The sequence below is a fragment of the Silene latifolia genome, chromosome 4 (assembly GCF_048544455.1).
Source record: "Silene latifolia isolate original U9 population chromosome 4, ASM4854445v1, whole genome shotgun sequence".
Taxonomy (NCBI): domain Eukaryota; kingdom Viridiplantae; phylum Streptophyta; class Magnoliopsida; order Caryophyllales; family Caryophyllaceae; genus Silene; species Silene latifolia.
The window spans coordinates 35,617,889-35,642,484 of NC_133529.1; the positions used below are offsets into that span (position 1 = coordinate 35,617,889).

Sequence of the window (24,596 nt, forward strand, 5' to 3'; positions counted from 1 at the left end):
TCAGAACTCAGAAGACAGAATTGAACAGAGATGAGAAATTACATAAAAAAAGAGATGACAATTATTATAACAGTATCAGTCCATTTATTGTTTGGGGAAGAAGCTAAGGGTTTATTTGTCTCAACCCTGATTTATCCTCTTTCACAAATATCATCTCGCCCTTATTTCCTAGGTTACGTTCAACCTTACATTTTATGTCTTCATCATACATTGGGGATTTTGTACTTATATAAACCTCCGTTATATGCACTATTGAGCCAATTTAACTCACTCATCAAGTTATTTCTAATTAAGTCGGAGTACTCCGTAGTGATACTTAATTACTTATATATAACTTGTGTTCTGAGTCTGTCAATATAAAAGTTGTTTAATGAGATGCAAATATCGTAAACTTTAAATCATGGGATCAATCCTAACTCTCCTTGTATTATACTGCCCTTGTGGATTCTGTTTTGCATGCGCTATAAGACCATCTTATACTACATCATAGGTTACTTATCAAATGTTTTTTTCCAGTTTTTCGTATGTAATTGATACATAAAATTGAAGAGAAAAACTCAACTGCTAACATTTGGGTAACAAAAAAAAAATCACACGCAAAAAAACTTCCCCCCTTGTTTTATTTTCTCCTTGTAGCTCTCATATTAGTACTACTACAATCACCCCTTCTTTTTTCAAAAAAATAAAAAAATAAAAAAAAATTATATTACACAATTTGTTGTGGTTACCCTGAAAATACATCTGTGTTAAATCTTATGAAGGAGAGTCTCGTCACCCTTATCGTCCCAACCGACTCAAATTCGGACTATACCGAAAGGTTTACCCACAAAAAAAAAGGTATTTATTGTGTTAATTTATCTCTCTTTTATATTAAAAACATAGAAGTTGTTCCACCGAAAAAATCCTAAAGGTACCCACCACCATCAACACCCCTTTCTCCACTTCTGGCAACCGTTAACATTTCAACTCAATTTTCCTTCTTCCAAACTCAGCAAAATCATTAATATCTTCTATCTTTTATATTAAAATAGCCTACTTTTTTAGATTTTAGGATTTATTGTGCTTTTTTTTCCTTGGCACTTTCATGTCTTTTCTTCATTTTTTTTCTCTTTGATTTTATCATTCATTTTTTTTAAGGTTTTAGGTTGTTGTCAAGTGACATAGTGATCAAAACAAATATTAACAGAAAAAAAATTAAAAATTACCCAAAAAATTGCCTTTTTTTTAATATATATATATATAATAATAAATACATATTTCTTTTATTATATTTATGGATCATCACCATTTATTAGAAGAAAAATCACCTAGGCAAAATAATAATAATAATAATAATAATAATGGTATAATGGCATCATCATCTTCTTCAACATTTTGTTACCCAAATGTTACACCAAGTAACTATGATCCAAATCCAGAAATGTTTCACTTAACAAGTGGGTTAGAAATGATAGGGTTTCAGCCTAAACCACTTAATAACAATGACCCAAATGATCAATCCAAGGGGTCAGAATTCTTCCATGATGATCATGAAAATCGCGGTGTCGGCCGAAATAATTTGGAAGATCATCATCATCATCATCAAGTTCAAGTTGGTGCTTTTATGAATGAGTTTTCGATAAGGAGTTGTGTTTTTCCATGTGAAGGGAATGAAAGACCAAGTCAAGGGTTATCACTTTCGTTATCTTCATCTAATCCTTCTTCAATTGGTGTTCAATCATTTGAGTTAAGAACTAATCATAATCATAATCATAATCAACTTCTTAATCATCTTTCTAATCATCAAAGGTTTAATTCTCGAGACGGGTTTTTGGGAAAATCACAATCTTTTCAACAACAACAACAGCAAGAGTTTTTTCTTGGGAAAAGTGGTGGAAATAGTAATAATAGTAGTGGAAATAGTAATAATAGTAGTATGAGTCTACAGCAGTTTGAATTTGTGAGGAATTCAAAGTATATGGGACCAGTTCAGGAGCTTTTGAATGAGTTTTGTTGTCTTGGAACACAGCAAAAACAGTCTTTGATGATGATGAAGAACAAGAAGAAGAAAAAGAATAAAGATGATAATTTGGATTTGTTACATGATGATGAAATTAATGATGATGTTAATAATGCAAGTAGTTCTTCTTCTTCAAGGAATATATACTCATCATCATCATCTTTGTATGGTTTGTGTATGTTGGATTTACAAAAGAGGAAGACAAAGTTGTTTGGCATGTTGGAAGAGGTACATACAAAATTATCACTTTATACTATTACATTATTATTACATATTATTACTATTATGCAACTAGTTGTTTGTCATGTTAGAGTCAGGTTGGGTTATGTCAGATTGTCAATCGACTTGAAATCATTTTGGCTATGTTCGTCGTAGTATTATGTTTTCTCCTTTTGTTGTGTTTATGTTGTTAATGAGCATTATATTGCATAAAACAACTTTCTCCCAAAAAATAAAGCAAAAATTAAATTGTATGTGTTCATAGAAGGGACCAATAATAATATTGAGAAAGTGGGAATTTTTGTTGAAGATGTTTGATCTAACTAAATGGTTAATAAGTGTGATTGTGGGTCATCATATCATCAAGAAAAAGTTGAGATCTTGAACTAAAATGGCGACTAGAATCACATCTTATTAAATGCATTTCCATTACAAGTTGGTGACTATTAAGGGATCGGACTTCATTAATTAATTATTTTACATGCAAATAAAACCTCAAATTCTTCAACTATTACTTACATATTTACATTTACTCAATCTTTTTTTTTTTTTACCTCTACTTATTTTTATATCCAATGTTATGAAAGTTGGACAGAAGATACAAGCATTATTGTGATCAATTGAAGGCGATTGAGTTGTCATTTGAATCAGTTGCGGGTCATGGTACCGCGAATGTGTACACTACCTTGGCCTCCAAGGCAATGTCAAAGCATTTCAGATGTCTAAGGGATTCATTGGTGGCTCAAATAAAGGCAACAAAGAAAGCTATGGGAGAAAAAGATGGTGCTTCTTCTATAGTACCAGGAACAACAAAGGGTGAAACTCCTAGACTTAGGATTTTAGACCAAACTTTAAGGCAACAAAGAGCTTTTCAACAAATGACCTTGATGGAAACTCATCCATGGAGACCTCAAAGAGGCTTGCCTGAACGTTCTGTTTCCGTCCTTCGTGCTTGGCTCTTTGAACATTTCCTTCATCCGTATGTCTTAATTCTCTTTTACTATCTCTTTTGTGTTACGATACTTGTATTTCTGGTAAAGGGAGTCACAATGGCAATTTTCGACTATTGTTTATGTCCATGGTTAGTTACCTTATGTATTTGATTACTTTTTGAAAATCGGACATAAACCCAGATCATAAGTATAACCACTCAATGCAATTTGCATTTCCTTGACTCGACATACTTTGTGTGTTTAATTTGCTTGTCCGTTGGTATGTCGAAATCGATCATGCATAGCATAGGCAAACTTTAGTGTTATGATATTAGCATGACAAAAAGAGTGTGTACAAATTGTGGTGGAAGAGTATCAAAATTTAGTTGAAAATAGTATTGCATGATATGCAAACAATATGTACCATGAAGAGCTAACATTTGGGTAGTGTATGTTAGTAGTATACATACTCCATAAGAAAAGTAGCACATGTTTTTGTTGGTTTATGTCTCAAAAACATTATCTCCTATCAAAGATTCCTAATGAAGAGAGATGGGTTTGGAACTATTTGATCCGTTTTTGTCATGTTTTCATCAATCATATTTGTTTTCATTTCTCATCTTAACTATAAAGGTCCCATCTCTTTTTTATTCAATCACTCTCTATGAACCCATTTGTTCCACTCAATTTTTTCAAGCAAAAAAGTAACTAAAAAGTGATTCATATTTTCTTATGAGAATCAATTGTGAGGCTTTCAATTAATTTAGCTTAGGTTTTTTTATCCTTATATGAAAATAATCTTAACTTTTATTTGTAGGTACCCGAGTGATGTTGATAAGCATATCTTGGCACGACAAACTAATCTTTCGAGAAGCCAGGTAACGTTATTTCCCTTTTCAGTAATTTTATTATGTAATTTGCGAGACCCCTAGAAGCACGGGTTAATGTCGTAGTAGTAGTAGTGATTGTTGTTGTTTTCTGATAACGTTGTAGAGATGAAAATGAGCTACCTAAAGCTCAAGTAAGGGAAAAAGACATGTTGCTAGACACATTTTACACACGAAGTATTTCACAATCTTATATGTTATCATTGTTCATCGTCACAAAGAATTAAGATTATTCATTTCGTCGTAATTAGACATTTTATTCAAAATCTACCATTGCTGACACGCGATATGAGTAGACTAGTTCACTGTAAACCCTTGAAGGTGTGCTTGTAGTACGTATGCCTTGAACTTGGACTATAATCTACTCCGTATTTCATAATAGGTCATATACTATTTATATCTATACGCTTAGGTATGCTTATTTTGATCTTTGCTTTCATCATTTTATAGTTCTATTGATATTAATGTTTACATAGTAGACTAACAATATTTATATTTCGAAATCATGGGTAGGTGTCTAATTGGTTTATCAATGCACGAGTGAGACTATGGAAGCCCATGGTAGAGCAAATGTACCTAGAAGAGACCAAGGAACAACAAGACAAGAATATGGGTTCGTCATCAGATGCTACCGATCATCATCTCCCTAATGACCATGACGGTCTTATCCAAGACCAAAAACCGGACCCAAATGATCTCATTAGGCTCGATCCTGACTCACTCACTTCAATCGTCAACACTACTCAAAACGACAATAACTCCCCTCACAATGCCCCTACCGCGACTAATTTGCAACAAAACCAACAATTTGGTAGAGATGAGGCATTTGCTTACGTGGCATTGCCGGATTTCCCATCTTCCTCATCATACACCCATAACCATGCATCAACCGCCTATGGCACGACTCAAAATGACAATAATGCCCCTCATCAAGGCTTTGGAGGAGGCGGTACAAGTGGGGGTAATAATGTCTCATTGACATTAGGGTTACAACAACATGGTGGAAATGGTGTGAGTTTAGCATTTTCTCCCGTTTCCCAAGGCTCTCTCTTCTATGGTAGGGACCACATTGATGATTGTCAACAAGTTCATGGGTACTCACTCTTGGAAGGTGATCAAGGCCAAAACTTACCGTACCGTAATTTGATGGATGCTCAATTACTCCATGATTTTACCCAATGAAATAATTAATAATTATGATTAATTAACCATATCGGTACGATAATTACGAATTATTATATATAATTATGTTATGATTAAGGGTAATATTGATTTGGTAGGAACAACTATTTTAGGTAAGTAGGTTAGGGATCAAGCTATATGGATTAATTGATTATTTAGATAAGCTAGCATGTAGAACCATTATATTATTTATACTCTTTGATTAAGACATATAGCTTGACTATTGGAGGTAATTATTATAAGTATGTGTACGTAGGACTAGCTAATAGAGTAATAGGGCATGATCATCAAATATGGTTGCATGGTAAAAGTTGGTATGTTATAGATTTCATTGGGAAAGTTTTGGATGAATACTGGTGCAATAGGCCATGCTTATTATGTCTACGGCGACGTCATTTTATTTTTCTTAATTTAACTTTCTTTTAAAAAGAAGTAAGGCCACATCTAGAAGGTTGTTTCACCATAAGACTGTTTTTTTCCTATAATTTTGGAATTTCTTAAAATTGCCGTAATATTGTTAATTGAGATAAAGATTGATAGTATCCCCTTAAACATATTGTTTGAAGCAAGATCATATTTATCTCAGTTCATATAATAATAGTAATTTTCTAAACCGAAGTTTCTATTTACTCTCTCTGTTCCATACATTTATTTACGTTTTCCTGTTTTTTATGAGTATTATTTTAAATAAAGGTAATCAAATAACTGCGACGAAGGGATTATTTTTCCCTTTCTTATATGTATATGTTGAATAGTTGAATGCTTATTTCGACACACAATTGGTTAGTTCTTTCTTGATGAAACTTTCCTTTGGATGAAGGAACTTAGTGTGGGACCAAACCAATGTGATTGAACCACTTGTGGTTCATGTTTGGATCGATATTCTAACTTTATATGTGGTCTTATCAATAGTATAAAGATAAATCGTATAATAAAAGAGATGTAATATCTTGTTAAGTGATTGGATCGTATGTTTACAAGATTAAGACATGATAATTCTATATATAATGCATGATTTGCATATTTTTAGTTAGGTTGTGGCCCATGATTAGTACGTAGTCTTTAATGATGATTTTTGTATGTCCTTGGACAAGGGTTAAGGGTTAAGGACTTGTGGTAATGCAAGCAAATTCTTAAAGGTTTGTCAATTTTGGGGGAATTGAGCTTGATATGTGTTACATCTTTCTCCATTTGAATGTGATTATGTTTTTCGTATTAACGTAAGACGTGTGTGCTTACATCATAACTCGTAACCTCTTTTAAAGAATATAACTTTTTAAGGGTTGCTTCTGTTAAGATGTAAGGAGTAATATAGTATACAAGTTACAATACTCTTTATATATGTTCTATTCTATAATATTCTTACATTTATTTTATACAGAAACAATAATAGTGCTAAGAATGCAATCCATAAAGATTAGATAAAACAACTTAAAACAAAAAAGTCGTATATATATAAGCATATCGATCTCCACCTGTTGTTGAATGTTAGAATTTAGGCAGCGGAATTATTGTGGACCCGATCGAAAGTCATAAACATAGATCATTTATATAAATGGGAGTGATACACCTTTATAATTGTGCGAAAGGATGTAGGAGATCTGATCTCATGTGGTGAGACTTTGTAGCTCTCAATGAAGACTATACAATATAATGCATTGTACATAAGCCTATTTATATAACTTACATGACTTTAAACTTCCTTAGATATTAATGTATATGTCTCTAAAACTCCCTCTTTCCTTAATGATGTCAAACATGTAATATAATAACATCGTAAGCTTAATATAACTTAAAGAGGTTAAACTACACAATTAAATGTCAAATCCCAACATTGAACGGTCTTATTTAATTATTTTTGCCTCTATGAATATATTATAAAGTGAATATGCTTATTTCAAAATGAGTTACTTATGCGAGTCTTTCAATTTACATAAAATGGATTTTATGTTCCATTTTCGCTTCTCATCTCATGTCTCTAGCTAGGAGTGAATTTTTGGCTATACGGGCCTGGGCCTAGGCCTAGCCCACCCCAGAATTTGTGTTATGCACGACTTTGTTAAGCATCATTGAGATAATGTGGTCTAGTGGTTTGAAAGACCCATTTTCATATATAGGGGGGCCGACACCACCATTAACCCTCGTATTATATTTTGATTCTCGGCCTGCCTTGACATTTTACTCACAGTCCGTTGTTGTCCTAGCTTTATATTTTGATACATCCTCCTTTTATTATACTAGTTGGAAAGCCGCGTGCTCCGCACGCGGCATCCAACGTTTTTCAATTGCAGCGGTTGTATTTGCAGACGATTATACAACCATTTTTAAGTTGTTTAATATTGTAAATAATAAAGACTACTATTAAAATTCGATATAAAAAGTGTAGAAAAACATTACTTTATTTATAATTACAAATAAACATTAAAAAAAAAAACAGGGGATATATTATACAATTATTGTATCCCTTATTTTTCTATTTACATTACTACTAACATTACCGTTTTGATAAAGCCGAGTTCACTGTTTAACTTGTTCAGTCCTCATCTGAAAGCGATAGAAGTTCAATTTCAGGAAGTATTTCATGTCCTGTGACCGTGTAGTAGGCAGCTTTTAAAGTGTTGTAGTTGTGTTGTACCTGTTGCATCTCGTAGTAGTTGAAATCAAGGACATCGAATCCATATAAGCTCTTCAAAAATTTTATAGCCTTTCTTGCGCAATTTTGATGGGACGGTCCGATAAGCTTGGACGATATCCCCATAATTTTTAACGTTTCGGAAGACGAATGATCAGTGTGAATGCGAACGTAACCTCTAAGTTCATCTTCAGTAACTGCATGAATACCGAATTCTGCATTCGGTAACTGAAGTTGTTTAAGTATTTCATTTAAAATAATTTTTAAGTTTACTTCAACAGGACATCGTTGTATTCCTGAAGTGTCTGCACAAAATTAGATAACAAAGTCAGTTTAGTATGTACAGGAAAATGTATAATCGAAAGAACAACGTTGTGCAAATAAATTTGAAAAGTAAAGATGAAAACTAATACCCATCGCAAAATATTTATAACGATTAGTTGTTTTCAGGTTATCACCTCATGTATCTTATTTATACATATTTTTACGTGCATGCAACATGACCTTTCGTTTTTAATTTTTTGCCATCTGTAAGGTACGTGTAGCTTAGGAGGACGGCATTTAAAATACGTGGCGCACAAATTCAACTACTGGGAAGGATTGAGTTTCTTTTAGCGGCAACCAGATTTATATGAGTTAGCAGAGATTAAATTTAAATTACACATATTCAATATAAAATTACTTCAAAATGATTTTATGAATTAGTATCGTCCTTTTTTTTTAAAAAAAAAACACGATAATCAGAAACGCAGACTGGACAACGTTTCAATTAAATTACATTGAAAGATATTAATTTTTTGTATCATCTTACGAATTCGTATAACTTTGTATAGAAGAAATTAACTTTATATAAAGTATACATTAAATGACGTCAGTACGACAAACGCAGTCACGGTATTAGACTATGAAAGGAGTTTCATCTATTCTGAATATTATTTGTTAATAGGTAGATGTATATACAATATATCTCCTTTTTTAGTTATTTGTTTGTAATTCACTTACCATTAAATTATATTGACAGCAACATTTAATTGTAAATTCATTTATACTAAAGCGTTTTTTTGTTAACATAATTGATAAAATAACAATGTAGAAACTCAAAACGTTAAAAAAAATCGCTATTGTAATTGTAATTTATTGATTTTAATATCTAATTGGTTTTTAAAGGAATCGGTGAAATAAAAATCAATATTACCGAATACGATACAAGCATAACGTAATTTCAACAAAGAAAAGTTGCCACTAAAAGTGTTTTTCATGTCTTTCATCTTTTTTGTTCTCAGCATCATCATCATTATCTTACCTCCATCATAAGATTCATTAACACCATATTATTTCATTCACACAAAATTATTTCCTTATATATTTCAACAATAGGTCTTGGTATAGACAGGTGGGGCGAACAGACGGGTAAAGACCTCTAATAAAATGGGTAGGGGGGACAAGGTGGGGCACCCCCCATGTGCTTCCCACTTTATGGTAAATGGGTATTTTGTGAGGGAAAATGGTATCCGTCTATACGTATAGACGGATAGTGTCCGTCTATAATGAGAATTTGTGATAATTAAGGGATCTCAAGTTTCAACCACTTCCGCTTTCCCACATATCCACGACTTCCTTGATCTTGGCATTTTGATCCCGAAGAGCTTCAAGAGTATCTGAACCATAAGGTGGAGGCAAGGTACACGGGCCTTGCTTTGATGGACCGCTTACCACGGTATCAACCTTGTACTGCGTTTCCAAACCCGGTGGACTACAGGCAAATCTCTCTGAGCATAGTTCCTCTGCTCCCTCAGGTATTTTCGGTGTATATCTTAAAAGCTTTGAATATTCATTCAGTACATGGAACATATAGTCGTAAACATGTTTGATCTTGATCTGGTTGATTATATACTCGCTACTGACTTTTCCAATCTCTCTCGCTGTTAAGATTTATTGTCGAAGTTCTCTTTCCGATACAAATAATTTCATGCTATGTCGTGCCTGTTAAGATTTATTGTGATTACCTTATCGGTGTTATTGTTTCCCCAGTCAACCGCAAACTTGATAGATTTACACAAGTTGTTCGGGTTCACAGGCCAGTAATGCTTTATTGGGATTAAGCTTCTTGAGAAGAAGTCATAGTAGATCAGGTTTATAAGGAGTGTCATCGCGTCACAAGCTAGAATGTACTTTTCACTAACTGACCATGCATTTCCTTCGATATAAATCTTGTACCTGCACTCGTAAATGCTCAACATAAGCCGCTTATCAACTGCCACAATACCTCAGTGTGTCTCACAGGGGTCTACGGATGAGAATGTTGGGAGCGCATATACTGAGGGTGTGTTTGGATTGAAAGAATTGAAGGGAAAAGAAAGGGAGGGAGAGTAGGGGATTTAAAATCCCTTGTTTGGATAGTAAATGAGGGTGGAGGGAAATGGGGGGGGGAGAGATTTGGAGGAATTCATTTTCCCTCCTCCAGGGCAAATCAAAATCTCTCCACAATAGGCAAGATTTGGAAGGAAATGGTATCCAAACACCCACATCCCATGTGCCCTCCCCTTCCCTTACCTCCCTTTCTCTTCCCTCCTTCCCCCTCCTCTCCCTTTCCCTCCACTTTTAGGGTGTTACTGAGATTATTTTAAGCTCCAAGGATATACTACTAACACCACAAATCATCTCCTTTAAGCACGAACATAAGAAATTAGGCGATTGTACGATCAGTAGATGTAAATAACGTTTATAACTCATCTAAAAATGCTGGCAAAATAAGCAAGTGAGAAGTGGCAACATACCGAAGTTTCGGCGTCCTTCTTGGGGATCCCTAGGTTCAGCAAAAAGTTTCACAAATTGAGCCATTCCTATATCGTAAACTAAATCATCAGTTTCACTTTCTAATAGAAAACAGATTCAATCAGCTTGCTACCATATAAGATAAGGTAAGACCAAGCGAAAAAAGGTTATTCACCTGTATAAGGCGACATTTTATCTTTTCAGTCGGTGGTTTGAACTCCAAGGGAGGTCGAGGCTACAAAAAAATTCAACAATTTGTTCGGCAAACAATTAGGGTGAGACTGCTCAATATATACAGAGATCTAAAAAAATCGTAACTATTCAATAACTACCTCTAACTATGGATTCACAACACTACAAAAATACAAATTATCGCCTAAAACAGCTGTATGGTATGTTACTTCGACACTTCATATGACCTCACGTACCCGTGTCCGACACTCGACCCTTGGACATTGGTATGACACTCAGACACTTCCTTTTAGACCAAAAACTTGACAATTTTTCATAAAATAGCCGTGTTCGACACTTGGATACGCGCCCGTGTCCGACCCTTCAAGCCGAGTCGGAGTAACATAGGCTGTATGTAACAGAATTGTTAAACGGGCACAAATCATCCCATTTGCCAACAGAATTATCACTTAATTATCCCACATGACACATACAACTGTCTTAGCTATCAGGAACAGTAAAAATGTAGCATAAAAATTAACCTGATAAATCATTCAAATTAAAATTAGCTGAGGTATATTATTTCCATTTCATGAGACCCTATTTGTAGTGTGCTTGTAAACTTGGATGACGTAAATATTTACAGAAGTGCAATTAGGTTGTTCTTTAAATTGCTTTTTTGACTTTTAGTTGTTATACTTTGCGATCATGCCTCCCACTTCTGAAAAAAAAAAATTTCACTTATGTTTCTCAATTTTCCATCCTCATCAGTATCTGTCTCACCTCCATTACACCTCTCTTTTGTTAGCTTGTGGTTGAAAATTCATATTTTTATTTTATAAAAGCATTTTTTGATCAAAAATTCTCATTTTTGACGGCTAATATCCGTCACAACCTTGTGACGGGTGCATTCCTCTTCGATTCACCCCCGTTATAACATCTATTCTAATCTACAAACATTTTGAACATACATAATACATGACAATATTAGACAAGAGCTATCTTGGTTATCAACCTGTACGGAGTATTATAGTACTTCATAGTATATACTGACTTGTGGGAATACTTTGTGTTGCGGGAGTCATTAGCTCTCAATATCAAATTATGATCAAAGATCCACGTTAATTTCGGTCTCAATAAAATCTCACTCCTAAAATTCCAAGATTTAAGCACCCTTTCAAAGGATAGTAGTCAGTAGTTTATACAAAGGAAGCAAGTATTAAACAAATATCCTGCTAACAAAAAGAACAAGGAGTTGATCACAACTGACCAAGAAGCCTCCAAATGGCCTGTTTTGCACTCAAAATTATGTGGTTTCGGCTTCATTACCCACAAACGCATCCGTTCATAAGACAACTACGTTCCATATGAGATGATTTTGGTATCAATTCACTACAAAAAAGAAAAAAAAAGAAAGACAATGAATTTAGTCTATATATAAGCATACGATTCATGATAATGTTAGGCAACTAAAGGTTATAGCATCGTAAGATTTAAAGATGACGGTATGCTTTCAGCTGCTAACTTTAGTAATACTAAGAAATTGAAAATATTCTAAAAAGTATCAATATGGCAACATAGGAATTTCAAACCCGATAAAAAACAAGGAGTTTTAGGACAGGATCCACCAAATCGGAGCGACGAATTTTAGGTTCGCCAATATACCATGTAATCATACATCCTGACTATATGGCATTTTTTTTAAAATTTCTTTAGATTATAGGCTTCATTATTTAAGAAAAATTATATCCTCACTTTAACAATTCTAATTTTCACACCAACAAAGGTGAAACAGAGAACTTTCAAAAGGTGAAAGTAGAGATGGTGGATGTAATTTCTCCACAATTTAGCCACTATATAAACGCAACAATTCACAATCCTGAAGGCATTGAGCTAAGCAAAACAAGAGCTTAATTTCCAAAGGGATGTTTAGGAGAAATGGCCATGGCCTTCCGTTTTCAGAGCTCCCACAGCGAGTAAGATCAGGAAGCTAGCTACTTTTGGGAATCAATTAGTAGCATGAGCTCTTACAATGGTTTCCAAGGTGGGTTTGAGAGTGGTCTCGGAGGTGGGCAAATGTCAGAATAGTCGAACTACTCAAGTATGGGTTCGGCAGGCCTGGGTATGGGTGGCAACCAAATGGCTAGTAGCAACTATGGGATGAGCATAGGAAGTGGAATGCGTATGGGGTATCAAGTCGGCGGTGGGTTTGGTTCAAACATGGGAATCAGCGAGGAGTGTAGCTACTACTCTGCCAACAATGGCTCATTTGGCTACAACCCATGCCCAAGGGTAATTACCCCGAAATTTAGTCATTTTTTTTCGTCTGATGATATATGGCTTTCATCTGCATTTCTGAACACAAAAATTAACAAGAGTAATAATGATTAATGAAAAAAAAATTAAATAAAACCAAAATATTAAGAAAAAAGTAAAGAAATTACTTTTATTATGAGCAACAAGTTTGATGAAGGATCAAGCTACGAACTACAAATGAAAAAAAACAAGTAAATAAATACTACAAACTACAAAGGAGGGACAATAACAGCATATAGTGTGGGAGTATAAAAAATCATAAACAACCAGCCTTCAATCAAACCTTAAACAAATAGCAAATCATAATATGTAAGCCTAATTAACAGTGTATTAAATCTAACAATTTAATGAAGATCTTACCATTTTGAGCTGAATAACATTGGCTCGGTTTTGCCCAACGTTTTGACAGCGCAAAAAGTCATCGTTGTTGAGTCTGCCACGTCGTACCCCAGAACAGAAGGATAAAAACCGGTTTCTGAAATTAGGGTTTAGTGATTTGGGGAAGAACATAAGGTTTGGAAATAGAGAGAATTTAATCATTTGGATAGTAAAAGGAGTATAATTGAGTAAATCCAAAAAAAAGATGAATCTGATGAGCATGATATAGGAGAGGGCTAACGTGATGCAAGAATCAAGATGATGCAGGTGATCGTTAATTCGTGATGACTATGATGATAGAGTGAAACGGCGGATAGAGGAAAAGGGGAAAAGAAGAGACCAGATTTTTAGAATAAAAAATTCAATAATGGCAGTACTGTAAATAATGACGTCACATGAGGATAGAAGCATGTGAAAATAGGTGTCATGAGAGTATCCTCTTTTTATATAAGGTATAAATTTACACAATTTTTCGTAATAATTAATGTTTATATGTCAAATAAAGAAATAAGGAACACAAAATGAAACACGAAAATCCCCCTTATCACTAAGAGAATAAAAATTCTCTTAGTTTTCCCTACAAAAGGTATCTAGCTAAATAAGGTAACAAGTAAAAAAAATCATTACATTATTATCTTTTCAATCAATATATTCTTATAATTAAACTCTAATCTTTTAATTAAAATTCATACTTATGACTTTTTCATTAAAATCTATAATTTATTATGCAATCATTTTCATTTCCATAAATATTATTTTTCATCAGTTACACTCTAAAATTACGCAAACCTGCTTCTTATGAAGTCTTTAATATAATTATTGTCATCACTTACATCCTAAAATTACGTAAATCTGTTTCTTATATTATCATTCATCAGTTACACTATAATATGGTGTACATTTTAAAGGACGTAACAATTTTTATGTATTTTTTTATTAAAAGTAAGAAAAATATTAGTCTAACTATTCGTAAATCGTCTTTTTAAGTGCATAGTATATTGTTTTTACCTGTTTTTGTTATAAGGTTATTTGTGTTTTAATTAGATTTTACATTTTTACATCGCTTAATTGTAATTTAATGTCATAAATTAGTTTCATGCAATGATATATCATTACAGAGTTAATTTTTATAGTAAAGTAATAATGGTTTAAGACAAAAATAACTTAACTTAAAGTGTCTTTTGATGGTAATAAACTTTCATTTTCTAGCTCTTACTAAGATTATATTAGTACATTATAACATTAAAGATACAGTTAATTTATACAATTAATTTAATGAAAATGTCTCTTTATAAAACAAAACTAAAAAATATCGTGCTGTAACACGGGATTTACACTAGTAAAACAACAAATTCATTCTCCTTTTACACTTGCACATCAGCCTAATGCTTCAGATAACTAGTGATTTTGCTTAGTTATTGTGCCTACTAGTAGTATACGGTGCATATAGCTACTGCCTACTAGAGTGCCATTGTGCCATAGTAGTGCATCACATTCCAAAAATTTCCGGCTCGTTTGGACACGGTTTGTTCCTTCTTTTGCTTCTTGCGAATCATATAACATGACGTAACTCTCCTCGAATACATATCAAAAATTCATACGAAACCATTATATATAAAATTGTTGTTACTCCGTATTAGTAAGATAAACTTATACTTTATGAGACTAGTTACATTTATAAACCGATATCTTACTTCTAATAAAAGGATAAAGGAAGAATAGCCATACTAAAATATTTGCAGTTTTAAACCATTTTTCGCAGTACGCATTTTACTTGTTGTAGTACACTATTTCCTAAATTGCCCTCGCCATTTCCCCTACTCTCCTCTTCTCTCTCTCTCTCTTCTTCTTCTTCTTCTTCTTCTTCTTCTTCTTCTTCTTCTTAATATTACTGTCAAATTATACTGCATAGATAGATTTCTGGAAAAATAAACGTAAAATAAAATGTACTGGAAGAATTTTGACAAGAAAATGGGAAGAATTACCGAAAAAGAACATCAATTATGTTTGAATGCATATCAATCAGTCATTGCACTGCAAAATTGTGTTGCTTCCCCTACCATAATTACCGACTAGCCATCATATATATTAGGTTCAATAATTCATAATTGATGAATCAATTACTACATTTTTATGCATTCAAATCGAAGAAATTGGATTGATTTGAAAAGTTTTTATAGAGTAATTAGGAATTAGGAGAATAGGGTTGTTTGAGCTTTTTTTATTGAAGGGTAGATAAATGAAAAGTTTTGTGAAAAAAGTACTATAATGAGTAAAAAACGTACTGTAAAAATAAATTACGTTTGATTATTATAAGCACAAAGACGACATGTTCAAATGGATAATTACTCACTCAAAATATCTCTCATTTAACTCATTATGGTGTGTGATTGATCAAGGTTTAGCCCAGTAAATGTTTACCAATGGAGCTCTGCATACTATACTACCCAAAAAGTTATGGGCCTTCAAATCTGAGAGGCCCGTATCATTAGGCAGGTTGAGAGAAAAGTAAAAAAGATGCACTTTATCAGAGATTAATGAGCTCGGCCCATGGAGATAGTCCAAACTATTGTCCACAACTGCGGGAGGTTTTTATTTTCATTTTATGACCCTTTATATGATGTGAGGGTCCCCTTCAAGAAGCATGTCACTATACGGATGCCCACGGGGACAACTATGAAATTTAACGTGAAGTACAAGAGTGCCGACATTTTGTTATGGGTGTGGAGTACTAGGCCATGGTGAAAAAGAATATGATGAGGGGCCATATGAGGAGGAGGACTTATAAGATGGAGAATGGATGCGTGCTTCGCCTTGGAAGGTCACAAAAACTGAGGTAGTTATCCCGTCAACAGCATCAAGGTCTTTAAGTAAATGTTTTGATGAGGACAGGGGCGGATCTAGCCCAAAGGCTATATGGGCTTGAGCCCAATCTGTTTTCTATGAAAAAAATAAATAAATTAATAACGTGTAGAATGTCAGTAGGAAACTCACTTGGTCTAGTGGTAGAATTCTTGTCCACTGTTGTACGGTTACGAGATATTATATGGATATCAATATATTACCGTATCTTTAGGAGATATTCTATTACCATATTACATATGTACTCTTGTACTATATATACCCTTCATATGAATAAAGCTGAATAGCTTTCTGCTCTCTATATTCTCTCATAACTCTCTATTATTCATAACACGTTATCAACACGAGTCTCTAACCCTAGTTTATACTTTGTTCACCGAAACGATTATGGGAGCTACACATGGAGATGTATGCCTCGCGGATAGTGCGATTACGCACACAATTCTTAAAAATAAGAAATATTTTACTTGTCTTAAAGAGGAAAAGACAAATGTTTGTACAATTGCTGGTAGTACAGAATTAATTGAAGGCTCATGAAGGGCTAATATTTTGTTGCCTGATGGAACAAATATTGAAATACAGAAGGCTTTGTACTCTCCTAAGTCAAAAAGAAATTTGCTGAGTTTTAATGATATCCGTAGAAATGGATTTCATGTTGAGACAGCAAATGAGAATGAGGTTGAATAGCTATATATCACACGTTCAAATTTGAACAAGAAAAGTTTGTTGGAAAAACTACAAGTGTTATCTTCAGGCTTGTATTATATGAAAATTTGTGCAGTTGAATCTCATGCACTAGTAAACCAAAAGTTTACAGATAAAAACAAGTTTATTGTTTGGCATGACCGGTGAGTTTTCACGCGCTGCTTGTTCACAAGGAAAATTGATTATTAGGCCATCACCTACAAAGATAGGGAATGAATCCCTTACATTTCTAGAAAGGATACAAGGTGATATTTGTAGACCTATACATCCACTAAGTGGACCATTTCGATACTTTATGGTATTAATTGATGCATCAACTAGATGGTCACACGTGTCCTTGTTGTCAACTCGCAACCTGGCGTTTGCAAGATTACTAGCTCAATTGATAAGATTAAGAGCTCATTATCCAGATTATCCCATTAAGACTATCCATTTTGACAATGCTGGTGAATTTAGTTCACAAACTTTTGATGATTATTGTATGTCTATTGGGATAAGTGTTGAACATCTTGTAGCACATGTTCACACTCAAAATGGTCTTGCTGAGTCATTAATAAAACGCATTCAATTAATTGCAAGACAATGCTTATGAGGTCTAAATTGCCTATTTCGGCATGGGGGCATGCTGTTTTACATGCAGCAGCACTAATTCGCATCAGACCAACGAGTTATCATAAATCATCTCCCCTAAAGTTGGTTTCCGGTCACGAACCAAATGTTTCTCATCTAAGAATTTTTGGTTGTGGTGTATATATGTTCCAATTAGTCCACCACAACGTACAAAGATGGGACCCCAAAGAAGGTTGGGAATATATGTTGGGTTCGAATCTCCATCAATTATTAAATTTTTAGAGCCATCTACAGGAGATTTATTTACGGCCCGTTTTGCTGATTGTCATTTTGATGAATCACTTTTCCCAACGTTAGGGGGAGAAATTAAACAACTGGTAAAAGAGATAAATGGTGATAGAACGAAGCACATTTTGCCGAAATTCTTTTTTACTCATGATCTTCAAAAAGATGGTGTCATTAGCGTTCAACAAATCCGCTCTAGTGAAAACCCCGCAGATATTTTTACCAAGGCACTTCCGAGCAAGACATTTGAGAAGCTAATCAATCAACTTGGGCTACGTCGTCTCAAGGATGTCAAGCGATGTTTTAATGAGGGGGAGTAAATACGCGTTGCACTCTTTTTCCCTTAACCATGGTTTTGTCCCACTGGGTTTTCCAGGCAAAAGGTTTTTAACGAGGCAACACTTAGTGCGTATTACGGAGATTATTGTACTCTTTTTCCTTTATTAGATTTTTTGTCCTATAGGGTTTTTCTAGTAGAGGTTTTAGCGAGGTATTTTCTCCGATGATGGACATCCAAGGGGGAGTGTTACAAAATATCTAGAGATATTATATGGATGTCCATATATTACCGTATCTTTAGGAGATATTCTATTACCATATTACATATGTACTCTTGTACTATATATACCCTTCATATGAATAAAGCTGAATACCTTTCTGCTTAACTCTCTATTATTTATAACAGGTACACATTATTCTTTGACCAGACTTTTTTTTTTTTTACCTTTCTTTGTTTACTCTATCTCCTCTTTTTCCTGTGAGTATAATTTAGCAATGGTGTTTTTACGTTGTACCCTCGTATTTTTTGAATTCTCTATGGTTCCCTCATCTTTTGAAAATATGATACCCTAAAACTTCATGAAAACGTTTTAAAATGTCCAAAATACTCTAATCTGCCTTTTCTAGATGTTCGGTTTTTTGCACTTTTTATTAATTTTTTGGAGATAATTTGTCAAACCTTTGTCATAACTAGCGTTTAGTCAATCTTAAATATATTCTATTTATTTTATTTTACATTTAAAAAACTCAAAATTTATTAGTTTGGGTATTTTATGAACAAATTGCAAAATTTAGGGTACCGTAGTTGTTTTTAGAAAACGAAGGACACCACGTAGAAATTGAAAAAAATTCAAGGCTTATTACTCTATGTGATAGTGTTATTCCCCAAAAGATTGATATTATTATACCGATTTGGCTCAAATATCACAAAAAGTAATACATAAAATACAATCTCGACACAATATATCTTCAATGGTTCATTGGTGAAATAATTCGAAATAATTTTATATAAGCTTATTTTTTCCACAAATACTAAAGTATACTACAATGTCGATAAAATCTCATAATTCATAATTTAAATTAATTCTTGATTCAAAAATCACGAAAAATGACGCTAAAATGTAGTAGTTAGTGTAAAGCGCGTGTAATTACCAACTCCAAGTCTTCTATAGCAATTTACAAGAAAAAAATGTCAATGAGTAAATTTTCTAGCCCACCGTACATTTGAATCCTTGATCCGCCCTTGGATGAGGAGAGTAAAAGGAAGGCAGATGAAGATATTGAGCATATGATCGCGAGGCTGCAAAAAGTTGTGATTCGACCAAAAGAGAAGGGAGCTCCGAGTAAGACAAACACGCATAACACTAGCAATGAAACGTGCGACCTGCTATTTGTAGAGAAGAGGTGGTGATGAAAATAGGAAGAGGGGAGTGGATATTGGTTTAATGGAGGAGGAGGAGGAGAAGGGGATGGATATAGTAGTGGGAGAAGAGGCTGTTTTGCAACAAGAGACGGTAACTGGTGCTAGCGGGGTTAACATGGGGAGTGGGGGGTAGTGGAAACGACAGGTGAGGGAGGGGGGGGGGGCGGGGAAAACAATTGTTGTAAGATGATAGTGCACACTAAACGTGGCAGAGAAGATGAGGCAGTAGGGAATGAGGAGAGTGGTCAGGCAAAAAAACTATATTTCATGGGTGTGTGTTCACCTGAGGCGGTGGTTGAGACGACTCAACCTCGTCGGGCCCAATGAAACTCTTGAGCCTTAACTGCAGGGGGTTGGCAACCCCGATGCAGTAGGCGGTCTTAAAAACCTTATCCGGAGGGAGGCCCCACTTCTTATTTTCCTTTGTGAGACGAAATTAAGTGGGGAGGAGATGAGGAAAGTAAGGAATCGTCTGGATAGTTACGAGGGTATATAGGTAGATAGTGTTGGAAGGTCGGGAGGTTTAGCTTTGTTGTGGAGGGAGGAAGTGAGTTGTGTGCTACGGTCTGCAACTATCCATTACATCGATAAGATGGTTAGTTATGCTAATGTTACTTGGATAATGACGGGGTTTTATGGGTGGCCGGCTATACAGGATAGGTGGTTATCATGGCAACAACTTCGACTTTTGGCCGAGGAAGGACCAGACCCGTGGATGTGCATAGGGGATTTTAACGAGGTGTTGTATGCGAATGAGATGTTGGGGGGGGGGGGGAGATAGGCAGCAGTGGCAAATGAACAACTTTAGGGATGCAGTTGATGAGTGTGGCTGAGAGACTTACCTTATGAGGGCTATGACTACACGTTTGATAACGGGCAAGTGGGAGCTGATAACAGACAGTGTCGTCTTGATTGACGGGCCTTTGGCTAGAGTTGTTCTCTTTCTCCAAATTGTTTCACCTTGATAGGGAGTGGTCGGACAATTCCCCGATTTGCGTACATATAGCAAGCACGAGAGAGGAGAACGTTAAACGGGCTAAACCTTTTAGGTTTGAACAAGTATGGGTGGGCGAGGATAGGTGTGAAGAGGCAATTCAAAGATCATGGCTAGGTGGTGACGGAGATGTGTTGCAGAAGCTTAAGCAATGTGCTGCGAAGTTACAAGCTTGGAAAGGAGTGAGCATAGGTAAGGTTGTGAGAGATTTAAAGAAAAAGAGAGCTCGGCTGAAAGCTCTTAACGAAGGCAGTAGGAGGGAGCGGGATGTTCAAGAGAGGAAGAAGGTCATTAAGGATATCGCAACTTTGATCCGGCAAGAGGAAACCTTCTGGCGTCAGCGGTCGAGGGCACTTTGGCTACGTGATGGGGTTAAAAATACCTCTTTTTTTCATAGGAAAGCCACTCAAAGAAAAACGAAAAACCACATAGCTTAAATCATGGATGATCATGGCCGAACTTATGAGAAGACTTGTGACATTGCTGATTGTGCGCTGTGGACTATTTCTCAAACTTGTTTAAATCAGCGGGGCCAAGGGACTTTGAGGGGCTTATAGAGGGGGTGGAGGGAAGAGTTATGACTGATATGAATCTTCTCCTGACCAAAGACTATCGAAGTGAGGAGGTAGTGGCAGCCCTAAAACAGATGCATCCCCTTAAGGCACCCGGACTTGATAGGATGAACGCTTTATTCTATCAAACGTATTGGCACATAGTGGGTCCCTCAATGGTGAAAATGGCGATCCATATCCTTAACGAGGCTGACTTTCTGGATGGCTTGAACCATACTAAAGTGGTACTAATCCCAAAGAAGAAAGCTCCAGATAAGTTAGCGGATTTTCAACCTATTAGTTTATGCAATGTTCTATATAAAATTATATCAAAAGTGCTAGCAAACATGCTAAAAATTGGATAGGGTGGTGTCGGAAAACCAAAGCGCGTTCACACCGGGAACGCTCATCACCGACAATGTACTAGTGGATTTTGAAGTCTTTCACCATATGAAGAACAATAGGAGTGGCGGGGGTCACATGGAACTCAAACTTGACATGACAAAAGCATACGACAAAATCGAATGGAATTTTATTGAAGAGGTGCTGAGGAGGATGGAATTTAATCAAAGGTGGGTGAATAGGGTCATGACATGTGTGAAGATGGTGTCATATACGATCGGAGTAAATGGGGAAAATTCGAGGATCATTCGGCCAGGGAGGGGGTTGAGACAAGGCGACCCACTGTCACCGTACTTGTTTATTTTATGTGTGGAAGTTTTATCTAGCCTGATACGACAAGCGGCTGAACGAGTGTCGATACAAGGGGTACGGATTGGGCCAGCTGCTCCAACTATTTCACACATGTTTTTCGCTGATGATAGCCTCATTTTTGCCCGTGCAAATGAATGTGAAGCTACCCAGATACGTGATATACTTAGACTATATGAGCATGGGTCTGGGCAATTGGTAAATCTTGAGAAAAAAATAATATCGTTCAGCAAAGGGACAAAATGGACAACAAAACAGCGTGTTAATGAGGTTCTTCGGGTTCGTATGATAGAGGAGCAAGACCGTTATCTTGGACTTCCAACCATGGTGGGTAGGTCGAAGAAAAACCTCACCAACATAATCCGGGATAGGTTGAGCAAAAAGCTACAAGGATGAAGGGGTTTAATGCTTAGCAAGGCGGGGAAGGAGATATTGATAAAGGCAATTGGCCAAGCAATTCCTTCCTATACCATGAGTGTATTTAAACTGCCGATTCACTTTTGCAATGAGATTCGAACACTTATCTCGGGTTTGGGGAGGGGTGGGTGGAAGGAGGAAAGTGGAAAATACCTTGGGTTGCGTGGAAGAAAATGTGTCGTCCCAAAGGAGAAGGGGGACTCGGGTTCAGAGATTTCGAAAAGTTTAATGATGCTTTCTTGGGGAAGCAAGCGTGGCGGGTTCCTACAAAACCCGAGTGCCTAATGGCTAAGGTTCTTAAGGGTAAATACTTCCCGATAACGGGTTTTATGGAGGCGGAGCTAGGAAATGTACGCAGTTATATGTGGAGGGGTGTGTGGAATGCAAGAAGGGTGGTTTTGATGGGGGCAAGAAAACGCATTGGGGATGGCACTTCAACCCCGATATGGACTGACCCATGGATTTATGGCACCCAATCAAGGCATGTGATATCACCGAGAGGAGACCGAGCTAGTGAAATGAAGGTATGTGAGCTGTTCAACAATGACGGGACAAGTTGGGATGATGAGAAATTGACTGCTACGTTCTTACCTTTTGAGTGTGAGCGGATTGGAAAAATTCGAATTAGTAATACGAAACTGCAAGATGACTGGTGCTGGGAGTTTGAAAAGAATGGACAATACACGATAAGATCGACATATCGATAACTTATTGACAAGGAGTTGGATGTTGCAGGCCAGTTCTAGTCAAATAAGGCGCGATGGATTTGGAATACGATTTGGAATGTCCCTGTTTTACCACGCATTAAAGTCTTCTTTTGGCAATTATGTGATGAAGCCCTTGCCACGAGAAGTAATATTTCTGCCCGGATGGAATTGACGGATGAAACTTGTCCACGATGTCGTTGTTGTGTGGAGACGTGTCTCCATGCAATGCGAGATTGTGGTGGGGTGGGGGAAATATGGGACGAGATGGGAGTGGAGAGAATAGAGAAAGTTGGGTTTGGTAAAGCGCGGGATTGGGTGGAGGAGATGATGAAGGGGATGGGAATGAGGGAGCGAATGGAATTTATGTCGAGTTATTGGGCGGTGTGGGAGGATAGGAACAAACTGGTGTTTGATGGTGAGGGTGGGGGTGTTGTACAAGTTGCGAGGAGAGAGAGAGAGAGTTGATGTGGGAGATGAAAATGAGTATGGACGCTGGAGGGGATGTTGAAGGGCATGTTAAGGAAATGGAGGAGAAAAGTGGTTGGAGTAAACCGAGACAGGGGAGGGTCAAGGTGAACGTAGACGCAGCGGTTCTGGAAGGGATAAGAGTGGGCTGGGGAAGTGTGGGTAGAGACGAGCAGGGGAAGGTCTTGTGGTATGCAGTCACGCAACAACGAAGCGAGATGAGTGTGGGGATGGCGGAAGCAGTGGGCATTTGGCACGGATTGGAAGAAGCAATAAAGGAGGGGCACCAGGAAATTGACATGGAGAGTGATTGTGCGGTGGTTGTCGGAGACTTGCAAAGAAGGGCGAAAGGAAGGAGCGAGCTGCACCTTGTCTATGATGATATCTATTTATTATGTAATTCGTTTCAAAATGTTTGTTTTAAGTTTACGCGTAGGAAAAACAACAAGGTAGCTCATAAATAAGCTCATTTCGGACCTTGGGTCGAAGGGCATCATAGTTGATCCTGTTGGAAATCATATTTTAAATATCACATATTTTAGTTTAAAGTTTTAGTCATAAAAACTTAAGGATCTTATGCATGCAAAACATATAAATAAGTGTAGAGGAAAAACCGATTCCTTACATTGAATATTTCGGTTCATGGGCACAAGTAAGGTCTCCTACCTTCACTTGTTCTTGAGCTATGATGAGTAATAGGATGATCCTCCAAAGACTTCAAGTATATAAGTCACTCCTCTTGATTGCACCCAAGATTATCCCTTATCTCTACTAAATAATATGTGCTAGATATTTGTTTAGTAGTTTACCTTAAAATTGATTACTAATACTCATATATTGCATTAATAATATTACTAATGTGATTGAATAATTTGGATCATCATTTCTCAAGTTTTTTAGAGAAAGATGAACAATAATGTGAGAGAGAGGAAAGTTATGCATGTGTGTGAATGAACATGCATGAGTTGAATAGGTAGAGAACAAAATCTCTAGTATATTAAAGGGGTCACGGTTTTGGGAGGTTGGGAGACTAATATATGGTCCTTCCCTTTTCCCTTTTGTTCTTATCAAAACCTTAGGCATGTAAGGCTAGGTAAGTAGTGTTATGATGATGTTTGTTTTAGCTTATTAAAATA

At 35.9% G+C, this 24,596-nt stretch overlaps 3 protein-coding genes and 1 long non-coding RNA gene across 4 annotated transcripts; 3 read left to right on the top strand and 1 right to left on the bottom strand.

The window, feature by feature from the left end:
- The first annotated feature begins 590 nt into the window (after positions 1–590).
- On the top strand, positions 591–5,558 carry LOC141653424 (homeobox protein BEL1 homolog). The gene is made up of 4 exons (XM_074461187.1): positions 591–2,227; positions 2,806–3,197; positions 3,968–4,028; positions 4,551–5,558. The coding sequence occupies exons 1-4, from the start codon at positions 1,274–1,276 to the stop codon at positions 5,217–5,219; spliced, it is 2,076 nt and encodes a 691-aa protein (XP_074317288.1). The 5' UTR covers positions 591–1,273; the 3' UTR covers positions 5,220–5,558.
- A 5,254-nt stretch (positions 5,559–10,812) lies between these two features.
- Positions 10,813–13,893, bottom strand: LOC141652206 (uncharacterized). Its single transcript, XR_012547034.1, has 3 exons — positions 13,474–13,893; positions 12,068–12,189; positions 10,813–10,861 (listed from the first exon to the last, which is right to left on the bottom strand). It is a non-coding gene; the product is annotated as an uncharacterized LOC141652206 (long non-coding RNA).
- A 3,460-nt stretch (positions 13,894–17,353) lies between these two features.
- On the top strand, positions 17,354–22,267 carry LOC141651378 (uncharacterized). The gene is made up of 5 exons (XM_074459094.1): positions 17,354–17,578; positions 19,590–19,744; positions 20,584–20,945; positions 21,137–21,437; positions 21,526–22,267. Exons 1-5 carry the CDS (start codon positions 17,354–17,356, stop codon positions 22,265–22,267), a joined length of 1,785 nt encoding a protein of 594 aa, XP_074315195.1.
- Positions 22,268–23,474: 1,207 nt separating this feature from the next.
- LOC141651379 (uncharacterized) lies at positions 23,475–23,924 on the top strand. Its single transcript, XM_074459095.1, has one exon. It carries the CDS (start codon positions 23,475–23,477, stop codon positions 23,922–23,924), a length of 450 nt encoding a protein of 149 aa, XP_074315196.1.
- Positions 23,925–24,596: the final 672 nt, after the last annotated feature.

Coding starts and splice junctions, on each gene's coding strand:
- LOC141651379 (XM_074459095.1), top strand. CDS start 23,475: ATGAGTATGGACGCTGGAGGGGATGTTGAAGGGCATGTTAAGGAAATG.
- LOC141651378 (XM_074459094.1), top strand. CDS start 17,354: ATGGTATTAATTGATGCATCAACTAGATGGTCACACGTGTCCTTGTTG. Junction 19,745..20,583: donor GTTAACATGGGGAGTGGGGG/GTAGTGGAAACG, acceptor TCACCTTGATAG/GGAGTGGTCGGACAATTCCC. Junction 21,438..21,525: donor AAGAAGAAAGCTCCAGATAA/GTTAGCGGATTT, acceptor AAAATTGGATAG/GGTGGTGTCGGAAAACCAAA.
- LOC141653424 (XM_074461187.1), top strand. CDS start 1,274: ATGGATCATCACCATTTATTAGAAGAAAAATCACCTAGGCAAAATAAT. Junction 3,198..3,967: donor TTTGAACATTTCCTTCATCC/GTATGTCTTAAT, acceptor TTTTATTTGTAG/GTACCCGAGTGATGTTGATA. Junction 4,029..4,550: donor CTAATCTTTCGAGAAGCCAG/GTAACGTTATTT, acceptor AATCATGGGTAG/GTGTCTAATTGGTTTATCAA.